The 17,785-nt window shown below is 36.7% G+C and overlaps 1 protein-coding gene across 5 annotated transcripts in view; it reads right to left on the bottom strand.

Moving 5' to 3' along the window:
* The window catches only part of Ars2 (arsenic resistance protein 2), a 394,921-nt gene that overhangs the window by 153,590 nt on the left and 223,546 nt on the right, over positions 1–17,785 (bottom strand). For all 5 annotated transcript variants that reach the window (XM_090407032.1, XM_090407029.1, XM_090407033.1 and 2 more), the window contains 2 exons: positions 16,449–16,694; positions 7,933–8,102 (listed from right to left, as the gene is read on the bottom strand). In XM_090407032.1, coding sequence (XP_090263158.1) covers positions 7,933–8,102; positions 16,449–16,694 — 416 coding nt within the window. The remainder of the gene's footprint in view (positions 1–7,932; positions 8,103–16,448; positions 16,695–17,785) is intronic.

Below are 17,785 nucleotides of genomic sequence, written 5' to 3'. Positions count from 1 at the left end.
CCATGGATGCCATCTTCATGCCCCTAATCTTTCTCAGGACTCTCAGTCTTTGGTCAAGTGTTTTATTTCTAACCCAGCTCTCAGATCCATAGGTTAAAATTGGTTTGAACACTGTCTTGTATATAGCTAATTTAGTGTTTGATCAATTTCTCTCTTATTCCGTATAAATTTATTCAGTTGACTTCCTACCATACAAGCTTTATTGTTTCTGTTGTCTATTTCCATATTTAATTTACCATCTTCACTAAGAATTGTGCTTAAGTAGCGGAAATGTTTTACTTGTTCTACAGGTTCTCCATTCACCATACAGCTGATATTTTCAATGTTTCTGCCTATTTTCAGTCTTTGCCTGTAATTAGAAATTTAGAGATTAGAAAATTATTTAATATCATGTTGGACATCCTTTAGCCTGAATTACAGCAGATATATGGTTTGGCATATTTTCCACAAGGTGTTGAATTGCATCTATGTCTACAACATACCAGCCATTCACAAACGGTTCATTAACTGGCTCAGATTTCACAGAAGAGACTTTGCTTCCAGATCTGTTTTTTTAACATCCCATACATTCTCAATGTGGTTCACACCCAACCTTCCGGCAATTCTGTACCAACGGAACATGCCCTAGACCATGACACCACCTCCAGAACCTCGAGTTATGTTTACAGTGCAAGCTGGGTTCATTTCTTCATGGGACTACTCCTGCCAAACTCTCTGCCTACCGTTGCTGCAGAACCAAGTGTATCATGACTCGTCAGACCATGACTTTTTTTTCCAGTCTTCCAGTGTCCAGTCATGGTGTTACTGACATCTGCGTAGACAAACTTTCTGGTTCTTTGCATAAATCAGTTGTTTCCATATAGGTATGTTACTGCCAGTACCAATTGTCTTCATTTCCCTGTGCATAGTTCAGTGAGATATCAATCGGGAACAGCCTTCATTTAATCCTTTGGTCAATTGCTGACCACAAGAAGTTCTGTCTTCTCAGACAACAGCAATTTTATTCCTGACACAGTGTCTTAAGACCACAGTTATGCCTCTTAGACAAAAAATGTGTGTTATTTTTCCACTGATTAAGCCCAAGGTATCTCACTTTTTGAGAAACCAGTCAGCTCTCCTGTTTTCAAAATTATGACTCCAGACAGCTGGGCACCCACAATAAACCCTTTATCGAATTCCAAAAGATCCTTTGTTTTTCCCATTGTGATCAACACTGCTGACGATTGCTAACCAGCAGCATTCTTAAATAGTTGCCTAGTACATGTAGTGATGCATGTGACCAAGTATTTTGCATATATGTTGCATAAGTAACGTTTACATACATCTGCATAAAAGTTTCTAATTCAGTGGCCGTTATGTGTAGTTTTGGATTTTTGATGGCTTGTATATATGGAGGAGAGGATAATGAATGTAATTTTAGTTTATATTTTGGTAATTTCCACATATCAAGAGGTGACTTTTTGAAGGAGTTTGTGAAGAGTTGTGAACTGTGTGTGTGTGTTGGTAGTCCAGAGGAAAGCAGGTTTAATGATCCTTAAGTAGACCTTCTCAGCTAATGGCTACAATCTCCACCAAATCCAAATATTAAACCTCGAAACTACATCCCCACCCTACAAAACATAAACTACATTAAATTTCTTATCATCCCATATATTTAGGACACACATCTGAAGAACTAATAAAAATTCTTAAAAATACCAAAAAAATCCTTAAAAAAGTGGTTACAAGGTTTTGAAACCATTTACAGCCATTAAATAAAATAAAACAAAACAAAAAATTGGCATCCCTTATCTACTCTCCCAGAGATTAGTCACATTCCCAAGACCTGCCTTGTAAGCTGTCCTACTATGACTGTCTTCTGTCCTACAGGCAGAAAACAGCCAACATCGGCATCACTGAGAAAAAGGACTGCACCTGGTTCCACCCATCATTGCCACTCAGGACTTGCAGATCAAGCTTCAGCAACCACTACAGAGTATAATGGAAAGAGACTACCTTTCTTCAATGCAGCAATTACAAATATGAGAATTTATTCCTGTAACAAATTTTCATACTTGTAATTCTATTCCTGGAATCTACTTCAGCTTTAAGGAACTATCTAAACCTCAAAAAATTTGAGTGCATGAAACTGCCTCAAATTTGGGAAGCAGTCATTAGTGAGGAGAATCAGGCCCATTTTGGGTTGTCCTTTTTCATTGTCACTTATCCAGTTTGTATGCCATTTGACTTAGCCAAAATACTGGAAGTATTAATTCAATTTGAATTAATATATATATATATTCTACATTGTTAATATCCTTACTAAAAATACTATTATGAACATCCAACATAGAAGCAGCCTTATCACAAAAGTATGTTATTAATTTTTATTCTAAACTAAACAGTCATTATTTTATAGTATAAATCCCCATATATTCTTTTATCCTAGAGTGTGCAGATCACTATCAAAAATAATAGTCAATAATGACTAACTAGGCCATGTCCTTAATAGAAATCCAGAATGCACTTAGTGTGATCAGCTTTTCTGTTTTCATAAAAGTTTCTATACTTCTGATATTCATTTTAGTAATTTGTAGTTCATATCTCTATCAAGATCCAGCTTTTCCTTTATGTCAGATATCTTCTCTAATGACTTCTTAGAAAGAAAAATTCCGTATTAGAACTTTTTGTGGCGCAGGTACAAAAAAAAAAAAAAAAAATCTTACTAATTTCTCTTCTGATATTTGTTCCCATCTTCTAATTAAAACCTCGTGATTCAAAACCATTATCTTCCTCTTCAGTGATAACTACTATATATTCCTTCCCTTCCCTGCCAAAACATAACACTTTTCAAGTTATTATTTAGTGTTATCTGATATGTTTTTTTTTTTGTCTTCTTTGTCTCAGTAACATCAATTATGTCAACATGCTAATTCTCTAATTAATTTTAACCACATCTATTCCTTTGATATCTAATCCTCAAGCTTTTTTATGGTGCATGCACCCATATTAGATATTTTCACCAGGCTGTTGAACAAACAAGGGCAGGTTGAAAATCTGGGACTTGCAAACCAAATTGTACAGGGTAATGACTTAAACTATAAACAGAAATTATTATTAGAATCATTAGGATCAAAATCTGACATGCTGTCATACCAATTCGAATTTCAAAATTACTGAATGATCACTTTTATTTAACCAACATATTCAATATTACAAATTCTGCTAAATCCAGAGTTATGTCCAGTTAACAACAATATCAAAAAAAGTCCCAAGTTGAATAACGTAGCATGCAGAAAACGAAGAAAACTTCATTTTGTTCCTCAGCAGCAGGGTGCATTATTCGATTGATTCTGTCCAAATTTAGAGCATACTTATTCTTATTTTGATGAAGAGGCCTAATGAGAATTTCAGTTCAGCTGGACAACAATGAGGATGGATTGCATTACTGAACCAATTTCAAACAAATTTGGTATATGCTGTTCCTAACATTAAGGTATTCTGAAGAATTCAATCTAACTGGACTATAATGAATGGGAGGATTGTAGCAAAGAAGTCAGTTTCCCTATAGGCAATTCTGCAATTTACACCATTCAACTGATTTCAACAAATTCTGGAATGTTGCTCACTTTGAAAAAGACCTTTTGAAAAATTCAGCCTAAACAGAAGGGAAAGGTCACTTCCTAGAAGACATCTTACAGTTACATTAGTCAACAATTTGCTGTTTGAATAAGACTTCAGATGAATGATCCTGGTGAATTTACAAAGCAGTGTTTTCAGAGAGCTCCCGAAAGCTAAGTATAATTTTGAGTGAAAATTGGAATATTGGTTTAAATCTTAGTATTGTTTATTTTTGGTAGCTTGTTGTGTCTGTGTGATTTTGGTGTGAATTCCATTTTATTTAACTTAGTATTTTAAAGATACGTTTCATAGAAATAGCACATGGTGCCAATGCGACAAAAAACAATGGCGTCCAAAACTACGCCTTTGTTCAAAAACTTTAATGTGAGGGAGTTTGTCCAGGGTGATATGTGTGGGATGTATGCTTTCCCGAAAGAGGCTGGAGTTTGGATGGAAAATGATAGTGGTGGGAGATTGTGCAGAAAGTGAGGAATTGATGTATGTGTCAGGTTGTGAGATTGTTGTGGTTGAAGAAAGCCAGAATGTGAGTGAAAATAGTGGCTTGATAGGGAATTGCGATGTTGTACAAGATGGCAATGAGAGCGGTGATCAAAGGGAGAGTGAAAGCAATTATACAGAGAGAGAAAATGGTTTAAATGATGAAAAAAATTAGGAATTATTTGTAGGGAGTGAGATCACAAGGTTACGCTAAGTAATACACAATGCGCAGCGGCAGTTGGAGCACCTGCACAACTCTTTCCAGAGTGCCTCGGCTAACAGAAATAAACAAGTGTTTGAAAGGAAAAATAAGCGTAAGAGTGGGAGAGTTTCAGAAATGAAGGAAAGAGTGTTGCACGGTGACTCGTTATTAAGAGGTGTGATAGATAGGAGTTTAACTAAATCGTACTTACCAGGTGCAAAATTTAAGGATGTAAGTGAGCGTATTAGAGCGCAAAAACAGAGGGTGAAAGAATTGATAATTGTGGCAGGCACGAATGAATTGAAAGGATAAATTTTTTATGAGAGAGGACTTGAAAGTATTGTTAAAGGCAGCGAAAGAAAAGAGTGACAGAGTTAGGATGGTAAGTCTGTTGCTGTGGTATGACAGAGAGGAGTTTAGAAGGAGGGCCATAATCGCAAATGATGTTATGCGCAGGTTATGCAGACGGTGTGGTGTGGAATTCTTGGACATGTGGATTTATACAAGATGGATGGCCTGCATTTGAATGGATTTGGTGTGCAGAGACTGGAAAAAGTGTTGCTGAATGAAGTGAAAATGGATATGCAGAACCAGGGAAACTAGAACTACCAAGAAGGGGGGGGGGGGAAAGGAGTGGATATGCAGACATCAGTGAGACAGTTGAGTGTAAGAACGTATATAATGTACCCGAGCCAGTACTAAGGACAAGTAATTGGAATGGGATAGTTATAGTTAGAATAATGCATCAAAATAGGGGTGGGATAAAGAGACCTCTGCATTTCATGTATACTAATGCCAGGAGTATTAAGAACAAGAAGGAAGAATTTTTGGCCTTGGTTGGCTCTTCCTAGAGCAGGTTGTTGGCATTAGTGAAACATGGCTGACAGAAGATGATATAGTTAGTGGGATAGAGTATGTAGGTTATAGTGTGTTTAGGAGGGACAGAGAGAATAAAAATTGGGGGGGGGGGGGGGAGTGTTATTGATGATAGCTGATGAACTACAGCCAAGGAGAACTGAAGTTGTATTGTAGGATAGTGAAAAGGCTATTTGTGAGATTGAAACTGGCAGAACAAAATATACAGTTGGGTGCTGCTATAGACCTGGTGACAGAATAGATGAACAAGAAGGGACATAAACAAATTGATGAAATGAGTGGAAGGAGGAGAAGACACATGTGAGAAAGGAACTAGATTTTATTCAATTATTAAATAGGGTCCGAATAGTAAAACAAGTAGGGGTTAAATGGATGAATAACACCATTAAGCTTGAGCTGTAAAAAAAGAAACAACTGTGGAGGGAATTTAAAGAGAAAGGTGACCTGCAGGCACACGAACAGTATAAAGCGCAGGCCATAAGGGTAATGACTGTGGTAAAAAAAGCAAATGTGGATTATGAAAGAACAATAGTCATGCATGCTAAAGAGAATCCCAAACAGTTCTTTCAATATGCTGCAAGCAAAAAAAAAAAAAAAACTGTACACAGCAGAATGATTTTAAGGAATGACGATGGTAAGGAAGTCACTGAATCAGTCGATATAGTGGAATTACTAAGCGAGCACTTTGCAAGAGTATATCATCCAGGTGGCGACATTGAAAGAAGGAACCATTAGTTTATACGGGAATTGTGATGAATGAAGTGGAGGTGAATAGTCTATTACAGAACCTTAATGTGAATACATCTGTGGAATTGAAAAGTATACCAGCATGGGTCTTACGTGAAGTGGCTAAAGAATTATCAGTGCCCTTGACCATGTTGTTTAATCTGAGTTTCGGGTCTGGTTTAGTCCCGAAGGTGTGGAAAGAGGGGAAAATAGTTCCACTGCATAAAGGAGGATCTAAGACTACTTTTGCAAATTACCGATCGATCAGCATATCAGGAGTCATTGTCAAGGTCTTGGAGAAAGTAGTCAAGGGAAAAATACAGGAATGGATTGATGAAAATGAGATACTGTACGGGGGGGGGGGGGGGGGGGGGCGACAGCATGGCTTTGTGAAGGGTAGATCATGCCTCAGTAACTTTCTCAAGTTTTATAACACAGTGACAGCTGAACTGGATAAGGATAATGGGTTTACAGTGATGCTGCTGGACCTGGCTAAGGCCTCTGACAGGATACCACATGGAATGCTAATCCATAAACTGCAACAAATGGGAATGGATATAGGGTTGGTGAGATAGATAGGTGGGTGGTTGATGGAGAGATATCAGACAGTAGTTTATTTAGTAGTAGAGTCCAAAAGACGGCCTGTGACTAGTGGTGTGCCGCAGGGTTCCGTTCTTGGACCACTGCTGTTTAATTTGTTCATTAAGGATATAGGGAAGGATTTAAGAGGAACAGTTCATTTGTTCGCTGATGATGCAAAGTTGGATAGGGCAATAGTGAATACAGAAGATGTCAAAATCTTGCAGGATGATTTGGATAGATTGGAGTTCTGGGCCAAGGAGAATGAATGTCAATTTAATGTGACAAAATGTAAGGTTATGCATTTGGGATGAAAAGATTAGCAGCAGTATACCACATTGATGGAACTGTACTCCAGGAGATTGATGAGGCCAGGGACTTGGGAGTGCTGGTGGATAGGGAGATGAAGTTTAGGGGCACATTGCAAAAGTGGCTAAATCAGCTCATCAGCTCACTTGGTTGTTGAAAAATACTTTGACGAGCAGAGACAAGCAAGTTATTGTTCCTCTGTACTGAGCCTTAATAAGACCTCATCTCGACTAATGTGCCCAGATTTGGTCACCTAGGTTCCTTCTTGATGGAGAGGAGGTGGAGAGGATCCAGAGGCGAGTGACCAAGATGATAGAAGGTCTATGGAATGAACCTTATGAGAACAGGTTCAAGATTTATGGGTTGCAGAAATTAGTTGATAGGCGTAAAAGGGGAGATATGATTGAGACAGTCAAACTGCTAAAAGGTTTCTATAGGATTAATTCAGAGGATATTTTTGAGATCAGGACTGGTGGTGGGAGAACTAGGGGACATCTATAGAAGATGGGCAAGAGTGTGGTTAGCAAGGGTGTTAGAGCTGGGTTCTTTACTTTTGGAGTGGTTGCTTTTTTACTAAAATAAACATTCAGTTTATTTTAGTAATTTATTCCTTGGCTGCTCTTGTCTACTTCATTAAAAAAACTCATCATTAAAAAAATCATATGTAAAAAAGTAAACCTAGTAACATAGGAAGCTGGTTGGCTGCAATTCAAAAACAGCTACTTTGCTGGCATGATCATATTATTTTTTGAGAATGTAAATTCCTGTGTGACATTTTAACAATAGCTTAGCAGCAACACCATCACTACCAATTATTAAAATTATCCACTGAGGTAGCCACTTTTAAACTGCAGTCAATTTCTTCAGCATGTGGTTACTTTTTTACACATACACATACTTATGAGTCTTATACATATAATGTATAAAACTCATAAAATTAAAAGAATGACAATGAAACTGAGAAAGTTGTAATTTCACTGTCAATCTTTTAATTGTATATCTTAATTATGATAATATTTAAATAGATCCTATGTTAGTTAACATAGGATCTATTTAAAGTGTTTGTCATTCCAATTAAATTTTGGTGTGGGCTTTTTCCATCTTTTATACAATATATTGATACATATAGGCAAAATACTTACAGCTTCAACCTCTTGCTTTGTAATAGTGGGAGCTAGATTTCTTAAAAATATGGAGCATGTTTTATGAAGAGGTCGAGGTTTTGGAATGCCATCTTCAGGAGAAACAGGTTTTTCTTCATCTGCTTCAGGTGTTTCATTAATGGTTTCAACACTATCCACTTTATCTGCAGCTATATACAAAATATCATTAAAAAACATTATTTGTAGCTGTGTGATACATGCAAAGATAACTGGAGTATTAATACTAATCACATAAATTATCATAATTTCTTTCATTATATACATTTTTTTTTTATTAAGCTTATAAAATTTTTCTTGGCTATAGGGTATGTTCAAACTATCTTGTGGACCATTTTACTTATTTTTTTTTTAATATTAACCTCACATGTGAGAGGTCACAAAACTTATAACACAACAATAATGGTGAATGTGTGCAAGTGATTAAAGAGAAAGAAGGAATCTGTTAATAAGTATTTTGAAATGCAAGGAAGATGCCATAGAAACAGTTCTAAAGAACAGAAATAGATGGAATGAAAAAAAGAAGATGAGAAGTTGGTTCCTGTTGGAGTAGCATCGATGAAAAGTATAATCAATAATTCTTATAGAGATTTTGGCTGCACCAGCCTAATCCTTAAAAATCCGATCCTCTAAATGGTCCATAAAACAATCAGCCAATGATATAAGACTACCCATCACAGTATCTTCAATCTTAATTAGACAGACACAGACAGTTTGCCTGTCTCTAAGTTTTGAGGAGTGACTGCTGTTAATTGTTAACTTTTTTTTAATTAATTTAGTGTTTCCTCCTACTATATAGCTGTGATATTATACAGATGCTGTATGAGTTGTTTTTGTATTCAGAATTTAAATGTTACCAGTTCTACTAAAGAACCTTCTATAGGAATAATGAATTCTGTTTAGTAGATTTTTCTTACATGTATGATGCCATTATTTAAAATGTGATCCTATGTCTAACATACATGTCTCTATAAATGTAACAAGTCCTTAGGATTGCAAGGACTTTTATTCCATTAATCACAGAATTCATGATTTATGAGTGTGTGTGTGATGAAAAGTTGTGATAATCACCATGAAGGAATCGAAGTAGAACCATGTAAATTACACATTATTCTACATATTCCACACAAAGTGTTATCTAACTTGCTACGATACTGCTGCATCATCTGCAATCCTCTGAGAAAAAAGTCTTTCCGTTGTTGCACAAATCAGTCCTCAGCTACAGATACGACTTTATCATCTGTGGTAAATTTTGTTCCTTTGAAGTTTCTTAAAATTTGGGAATAGAAAATAGTCAGATGGGGCCAGGTCTGGTGAATAAGGTGGGTGAGGAGGAAATTGAAAGTTGTGTATCACTGTGTATCAAGTTGGGTTTCATGAGCAGTGTAAGCAGGTGCATTGTCCTGCAAAAGCAACATGCCTCTGCTCAGTTTTTTGCAGCATTTTTACTTCAGTATCTCCTTCAATTCCTGCAGAGCCATTGAATAAACTGCTGTTGGAAGTATTTTTTCCACTTAGTTAGACTATAATAAATTTAGTTTAATCCTTTATCCAAGTGTAAGCAAACAAAGTTTGCACCTGAAGTATCTTCAGGACTGAGGCAACTCATGGTAAAGGCAGCCCAAGCTCTCATCACTCCTTGTCTCAGTATCTCCCATAATGCAAAGCACATCTCCTTGCAGACATGTATAATGCTATGCATTAAAGGAAGGGCCACCAGACTGGTTGCCCTGTTTAAGTGTGGGGTAACCTCTCCAAAAACTCGTGAGATCCCTCAATAATGAGCGACCCACAGGATCAAAAATTCAGAAACTCAGCGTTGTTCCCCCTCAATAACAGGCTCACCCTGCCACTGAGAAGAACTCTGAGAACCGATTGGCTCTACACCATGGCAGGCTCCCCTGCCACCGAGTAGAGCCGCTCATTTGAGAGATAACAGCAACAGCTGTACCTCAGTTAACTTCACAGGCTACAGCATTGCCATTCATTCCCCCCACACATACTCAGGCTCTGGGTGACAGCAACAGCTGAGCCTCAGTTAAAACTTCATGGGCTACAGCATTGCCATTCATCACCCACTCTTCCAACCAGTTTTGACCATACTGGGGTCTCGTCAGTGGGAGCCAGACCCAAAAGTGGTGATACTAAGGCAGAAGCAGGAGAAGTCATATTTACCTATACGAGTTGCCAAAAGGTGTACCACCTTATTATTAAATTACTCTGGATTTAGAGAAAGATGTTGGAAGTATTTTTTCCACTTGGTTAGACTATAATAAATTTAGTTTAATCCTTTATCCAAGTGAAAGCAAACAAAGTTTGCGCCTGAAGTATCTTCAGGACTGAGGCAACTCGCGGTAAAGGTGGACCAAGCTCTCATCACTCCTTGTCTCAGTATCTCCCATAATGCAAAGCACATCTCCTTGCAGACATGTATAATGCTATGCATTAAGGGAACCGCCACCACCCAGACTGGTTTCGACCTTTATTGAGGTCTTGTCTTCTTCTCCATTGTTTCTGCCTTAGTATCACTACCTCTGGGTCTGGCTCCCACTGATGAGACCTAAATAAATGTCGAAACCGGTCTGGGTGGTGGTGGCCCTTCCTTTAATGCATAGCATTATACATGTCTGCAAGGAGATGTGCTTTGCATTATGGGAGATACTGAGACAAGGAGTGGTGAGTACTTGTTCCACCTTTACCACGAGTTGCCTCAGTCCTGAAGATACTTCAGGCGCAAACTTTGTTTGCTTACACTTGGATAAAGGATTAAATTAAATTTATTATAGAATAAACTGCTACTGTAACAGTTTCACCATTTTTAAGGTACTTGGTAAGGATTAAACCATCCATATCACAAAAGACAATGAGAAGAACCTTCCCTGATGAAGTTTTGGGTTCGGAACTTCTTTGGCTGTGGAGAAACTTCGTGTCTCCACTCCATTGACTGTTGTTTGGTCTCTGGCTCATAGTGATGAAGCCATGTTTCATCAGCAGTCACAATATGAGCTAAAAATTTGCACATGATTTCTCAAAATGACCCAAAATCCCTTGTGATGACAGCACACATTCTCTCTTTTGGTCAGCATTCGAACATTTGGTGAGAGCTTCTGTATGTTCATATGTTGCGGATAATGACCTGAACTCTTTCCCTGGATAGCCCCAGAGTCTTTGCACTGTTTTTGGCTGGTATTCGTCTATCATCAAAGATCATGGCATGCACTGCATTGATGTTTGTGATCGCTATGGAAGGTCTAACAGACCTGGGGCATATGTTGCCTCAGGATGCCCAGTTTTAAACTCGGCCACCAATCGGGCAACTGTTGGATATCCTGGGGCACAGTCCCCTAAAATCTCACACAAAGTTTGGCGAATCTCAGACTTTTCTTGAAGCACAAAAAACAAAACACCTCTGCTCAGTTTCCCATGCCATTTTCCCTTCAGTAATTTCTTCAGAGCTGTTGAATTGAATTGTTGCTTCAGAACTTGATGACGGCCCCCACCTCTGTGTCTTTGAATTTCTTCAAAACCTCTAACATATCTTCATATATGATGAAACATGGGGGGGGGGGGGTAAAAGATATGTTCTTTCTTGTGGTTATAACAGTTGCTTTAATATAATTTTTGCTCTAGGTGTTTATCACAACTTTTCAGTTCCCCCCCCCCATATTTAAAATGGACTGTATAAATATGACTCCTATCACATGAATTTAAGATTGCTTTTATGTTTCTGAAGGGGAGAGGGATCAGAGCAACCAGAAGAAAACCACTCCATATTCAAAACTAAATGTACATCAGGTGAAAAACATATTGGGTAATGATTACAGTGGAACCAATATGTGTAACATGAAATTCACCACACACACACATATAGGTTGAATTGGACCTATTCACTCATACCTTTATCATCATCACCCCCCCCCATCATTTTTTATACTTTAAATTTTTCTATTTTTATGTACATGCACATACAGAGAGAGGGAAAAACACAACAATACCAACATGTTCAAATACTGCTAAACTAGATAATCAGAGAAATTTTAACTAGTCCATCTTTCAAACATAAAATCTATCCCATTCTTCCCTGAAGTTACATAAATTAACTACTGCTATACCCCACTGCTGAATGTCATTGATTCCACATAATTTCAACATTAACAATTTGTTTTAACTCCTTTAATTCTTGTATCCATCTATGCTCTAAACTAACTTATATATCTAATGAAATCGCCTCTCTAATTAAACTTCTCACTATATCCTATTATATAAATGCATCCAAATGCAACTAACCAACTGATTTTCATAATTATTATGACATGATTCCTCTGCACTGGAATCCTCCCTGAATATCCTCAGTTCTCTTGATATTCATTAAAAACCTGGATAATTCAATACTGGCATAACCAGACAGCAGGCTGTGAGTTTGTGTGTGTGTGTGTGTGTGAGTGAGAGAGAGAGAGAGAGAGAGAGAGAGAGAGAGGGGGGGGGGGGTAATAAATAGCTTTCGCCAGCTAGTCAATTTCATCTTCTTGAAAGTTTTTCTTCAAATTCGTTTCCTTAAATGAGACTCTGGAAAAAATGAGTATTGTATTGCCACTTTAAAAGCATGCCTTCTCTAGTTGGACGAAATGATACTAGACCTCTAGGTGGTGGATGACTTATCGCTGCATGATGAAACACCACCACCCTACTTACTGGAGGCATGAAGTTGCTTACTCTGCAGGTTGTGCCTGGGGAGAGACAAGAGAGTTCAAGCAACAGCAGCCTGCAGAGGGCACTGTCAAAGTGATGCCTGGATTGGAGTTTGGCACCCCCTTTGTTATTGCCAAGTTTCATCCCATGTCCCCTCCCCCTTCTTCTTACATGCAGTGCCAGTAGTGGCCTTGCTGAGCATGCCCTCCACACTATAATTATTGAACCAGGTAGCCAGTGCTTCCTCCATTTGTAAAGCAGTTTTGCAAGCCAGGCATAATTATAGTACATGGGACTGAATCCACTGGTAACGCTTTGGGGGGATTCCTGATCAGATGTTGAATAACCCTGTTGTTTCTTACTCTACAGGTTGTGTCTGGAGAGAGAGTTCAAGACCAGCAGCTTGCAGAGGGCACTGTCAAAGCCATGCTTGGATTGGAGTTTGGCACTCCTTTGTGTGAGTCCTGTCCGTAAGTTCTTCAATCCCTACTGCATGCTATTAGTCCATATAATTTTCCAACATTCTAATATGAACAGCAGCATAAAAAACATAAATCATAAAAAAAGATTAAATATCAGAAGGCAACAAAAAATTTCAAAAAATAAAAATAAAAATATAGTCCCTAAAATAACTAACAAAATTCAACGTAAAAACCACTTCCAAAGAGACTTCATCAACATCCATAATCTTAATACAAATAACAACATGCACACCACTTACTGATATCAAAACCTATGTTTATTCATCCCTAAATCTCAACTGGCATCCTCTATGACTGGCTCATTTTAACCTTACATAATAACCTTACATTCTTATGAAATGATGTCTTTCATAAGAAGAGTGAAATAACACAGTTTTGTCAGGTCTAATATCCCATACCTAAGGTTATCAGACTCGCAATCCCCCTTATATGATCTACTCTGGCTCAAAATCTCCTTGCCTCACTTTATTTACATATACTTCTCTCCTAATTTTGACAGCTATACAGACCTTCCTTTGATTAATTATTCTCTCTGATAACATGCATTAATTACCCAAAGAGTGAGATAACCTTCTCTGGAAAGTTTGATGCACACAATTCAAAGTTGCGCACTTTCTCTAATTTCACAGACCAAGCTAGAAGAGAAGCTGAGCTGTCTGCTGTCAGTAATGATTTACCATAAACTGTTAACCTATCTACCTACCAGAATTCCAGATAATTCTTATTATTTTCCCAATACCATGGACATTTTCCTAACCAGTTATCCTACCAAATACAGTGACATTAGCTCTCCCCTTAGCAACTCTGACCATAACCTAAACTTTTCCATGTGTTTCTTTTTCTACAGATCACATTCTCCCAATCAATCTCAGCCACATGTCCTTTGGCACCAAAATGGTGCCAACTGGGATACCTACCAAGATTTGTATGCCTCTTTTCCATGTTCAGATTATTGCATCTGTTCTCTTGATTTATGCACTTGCTCTGATCTAATAAATGAAATTATTCTTGCTATGATGAGTGCCTTCATTCCCCATTCCACTAAAAATCTCCATGCCTTGGTTTTCTAACAAATGTGCCAAAGCATTCGAAGTTTTTGAATAAAATTCTATATTTTTTCTACATCTGTAGTATCTATAAATATGCACTCCAACCTAAAAATGCAGTGCGCGTGCACACACACTCAATGGCTCAAACTAATAAGGACAGAAGGACAAAAGTCCTTCTTCCCTACTATGTTTCCACCTCTCCCTCATATCCTGATGGAATAATGGCAACATCTAAAGAGAAGGCAAAATCAATCTTCTCTCATTCTTTCTTTCTTAGATGAACAAGGCACTACTATTTCACAAAACTATCCTCAATATGCATCTTTAGATCTTTCGACAGAAGGACATCCGAAAATATATAACAGTCTTAATGCTAATAAGTCCTCCAGCCCAGATGGTATCCTTCCAGTTGTACTAAGAGCTTGTGCTCCAAAATTAACACCAGGGTTAATTTCATCTACACTCTTTCTGGTCAGGTCTGTCAGAAAGAGTGTAGATGAAACTATCACTCTCTGAACCTTGTATTAAAGTCAGCCCCATAGAGGACATTACTCTATGGGGCTGACTTTAACTGACAGAAGCTGTTCTGTTGTTGAGTAACTCTGACAACAAATAGCATAACACTAAACACAGAACCTAGTAAGACTCCCTTGATTCAATAAGATAAATTTTTTAATAAAGAAAGGGAGATTTCCTCTGAGAACAAAGTTATGTAGGCCTGCTAATATACTTTGTCAAAAGTATATTAGCAGGCCTCATATACTTTGTCAAAAAAAAAAAAAAAAACTGACACTAAGTGCTTGTGCTTTAAATCAACCATGGTGTGGCTCATACTACACCATGCTGCTCCCAAGCCCATATAATTGGTAAGGGTTAAGTGAGAGGCTAGAAACACATTCTTGTAAAAAATAAATAAAAAATCTTGCTATGGAAACCAAAGCCACAACAGCATCTGACCAAAATGAAAACAACCACAACACCGAAGAAAGAGACATTCCAAATTGCTAGCTTAAGTTTTAAAAGAGGTATACCGTGAGTAGACATATCGATACAAAATTAATAACGGAAAAAACTCACGTACAAAGATTATTTAATAGTATAATTTTTTTAGTATAATTCGCCTGTGTGTCATAGGCATCTTCGGTACATTAAGCTCAAATTAAACAATAACTGACAATTCCAAAAAGCGCCACCTAAGCAGCTGGTGTAAGATAACTAAAAAGGTCAATATAACTTTCCTTAAAAAAAAAAAAAAAAAAAAAAAAAAAAAAAAAAAAAAAAAAAAAAAAAAAGCTGATTTGTAAAGTACTATCCCCTTTATGGGAGATAGTACTTTACAAATCAGCTCATCTTTCCTAACTTTTTATTGTATTGATTTTTTTTAAGGAAAGTTATTGACCTTTTTAAGTTAAACAGATCCGACAGCTTACGTCTATCCCCTTTATGGGAGATAGCACTTTACAAATCAGCTCATCTTTCCTAACTTTTCATTGTATTGATTTTTTTTTAAGGAAAGTTATTGACCTTTTTAGTTATCTTACACCAGCTACTTAGGTGGCGCTTTTTGGAATTGTCAGTTATTGTTTAATTTGAGCTTAATGTACTGAAGATGCCTGTGACACACAGGCGAAAATTATACTGTTAAATTGCTAGCTTGAATAATGGATGTGTTACCTCGGAGAATAAAAAATAGCATATTTAAGATTTGAAAAGGACAGAAGTTTCACTTAATAAAAAAATTGGCATAAAGTTGTATTGACAAGCAAAATTATGATTATAATGAGATTTGTCTTCTACTACATCAAGATCTGATCCAAATATAAATATAACAATTCTGAATGAAGTATTTAAACTGAAATTTGCCTCATCAGTTTATTCAATAGGCTTCATACTGTATTTCTATTCACATATTTTCATCTCCTTTCTATAAAGTCATTTTCTACTTCTGCTGCCTGAAAGAACATCATATTTGTTTATTATGCATGTAAATGCTTGCATTTTAGAACTACTCTTCTCTACTCTTTTAAGTGGGAGATTGTAAAAATGTGCAAGTCTTCAATCCAAGTTTGTTCGACTTGGATTCAGTAAGTTCTCCATCACAGAATGAGTTTAAACCTATGCCACTTTCCCAGTCGCAACCACTTAATGACAATTTTTCATTTTCATATTAGGAAAGTAAAGGCTACATGCATTAAGAATGAAATGCAAAGTTTAAGAGTTGACAGTAAAAAAAGTTAAATCCCTATATATAATCATATTACTTAAAAATAATCATTACCCTCATTACTTTCACCTTCTGTCTTTTTTTCCTCCTCCTCTTCTTCTTCTTCCTCTTCCTCCTCTTCTTCCCCTTCCACTACTTCCTCCTCCTCATCTTGCACGTTTTCCTTTACTTCTTTTTCTGGACTATCTTCCTGATCTGATCTAGATTCAGAACCTCTTGAGGACTTTTTCTTTTTCTTTTTTTTCACATCTCCACAGCTTTCTTCTCTTGAATTCTCAGGCTCTGCCTCTTCTTCCAGTCCTTTACATGAGTAAAATTAATCAAAATCTTTTATTATTATATATTAGTTTCATATTAATAAATGAAATATAATTTCTGAATAAACAAATGTAATTAAACTTGTTATAATCTATTCTGTCCTATCTGCATTTTAATGTTAGGCTCAATGGCCGGTAATGGCTTTTTCATATCATACTAACAAAAAAATTATACCGAAAGAAGTAGATGAAAGAAACTTTTGTATTTTTGGGTACCAAACTTTATGATTCTAATATGTGAGAAAATGCATAAAACAATAATATTCCATGTTATTAAATTAATTTTTTTCTCAATATATTCTGGCAATAATTTAGCCAGCTTGGTTGGCTGAGTGGTTAGAATACCTGCTCTCCAACCAACAGGTTGTAGGTTAGAATCTCACCATGGGCATGGATGTTTGTGACAGGCAGAGATGAATTTCCTCACCTGGTGTGAGACCGCCACTTTGCTTATTGGAGGTGTAAAGTGGCTTGAAAAAGTTCTGTTTGGTCTCTGCAGTAAGGTTTCCAGACTTGTAAAAAAATAAATTAAAACATGCCAAAAAATATATATATAAAATTATTAAAAATAGAAAAAAAAAAATCTTAGCCAATAGTTGAACAAATCCCAACTTGCCATCAGCAAAGTTCAAGTTTGGAACTCTGCTGATGGTGAGTTCCATCAACATACACATCCACTGATGCTTCTTATGCTTATTTTTGTAATTGTCAATAGAGAAGAACTGGATAAGTACGAGATTGACATAATAGGTGTTACCGAGACAAAGAAGACAAAAATGGAAAGATCTTAAGCAACAAACACCAGTTATATTCAGGCAATAACAATCAGGGAAAAGAGGAAGTAGCTATGGTATTAAACAATAAATATGAAGATAATCTTCTTGAATGGCAGAAAGCTCTACCAAGAAAGAAATAGAGGAATTTTTTTCAGGCATTACAGAGTCACATCAAAAAAAAAAAAAAAAAAAAAAAAAAAAAAAAAAAAAAAAAAAAAAAAAAGTCAGTCCTTGTTAGAGACCTAAACCGCAGAGTAGGAAACAATTACCAGACATATAGAAACGTTTTTGGAAAATT

The sequence above is a fragment of the Typopeltis vanoorti genome, chromosome 17, assembly GCF_054136105.1.
Source record: "Typopeltis vanoorti isolate ZY-2024b chromosome 17, IOZ_Tvanoo_1.0, whole genome shotgun sequence".
NCBI lineage: Eukaryota > Metazoa > Arthropoda > Arachnida > Uropygi > Thelyphonidae > Typopeltis > Typopeltis vanoorti.
Note: the sequence above shows the minus strand (reverse complement) of the source record. Positions and strands in the feature narration are given on the sequence as shown.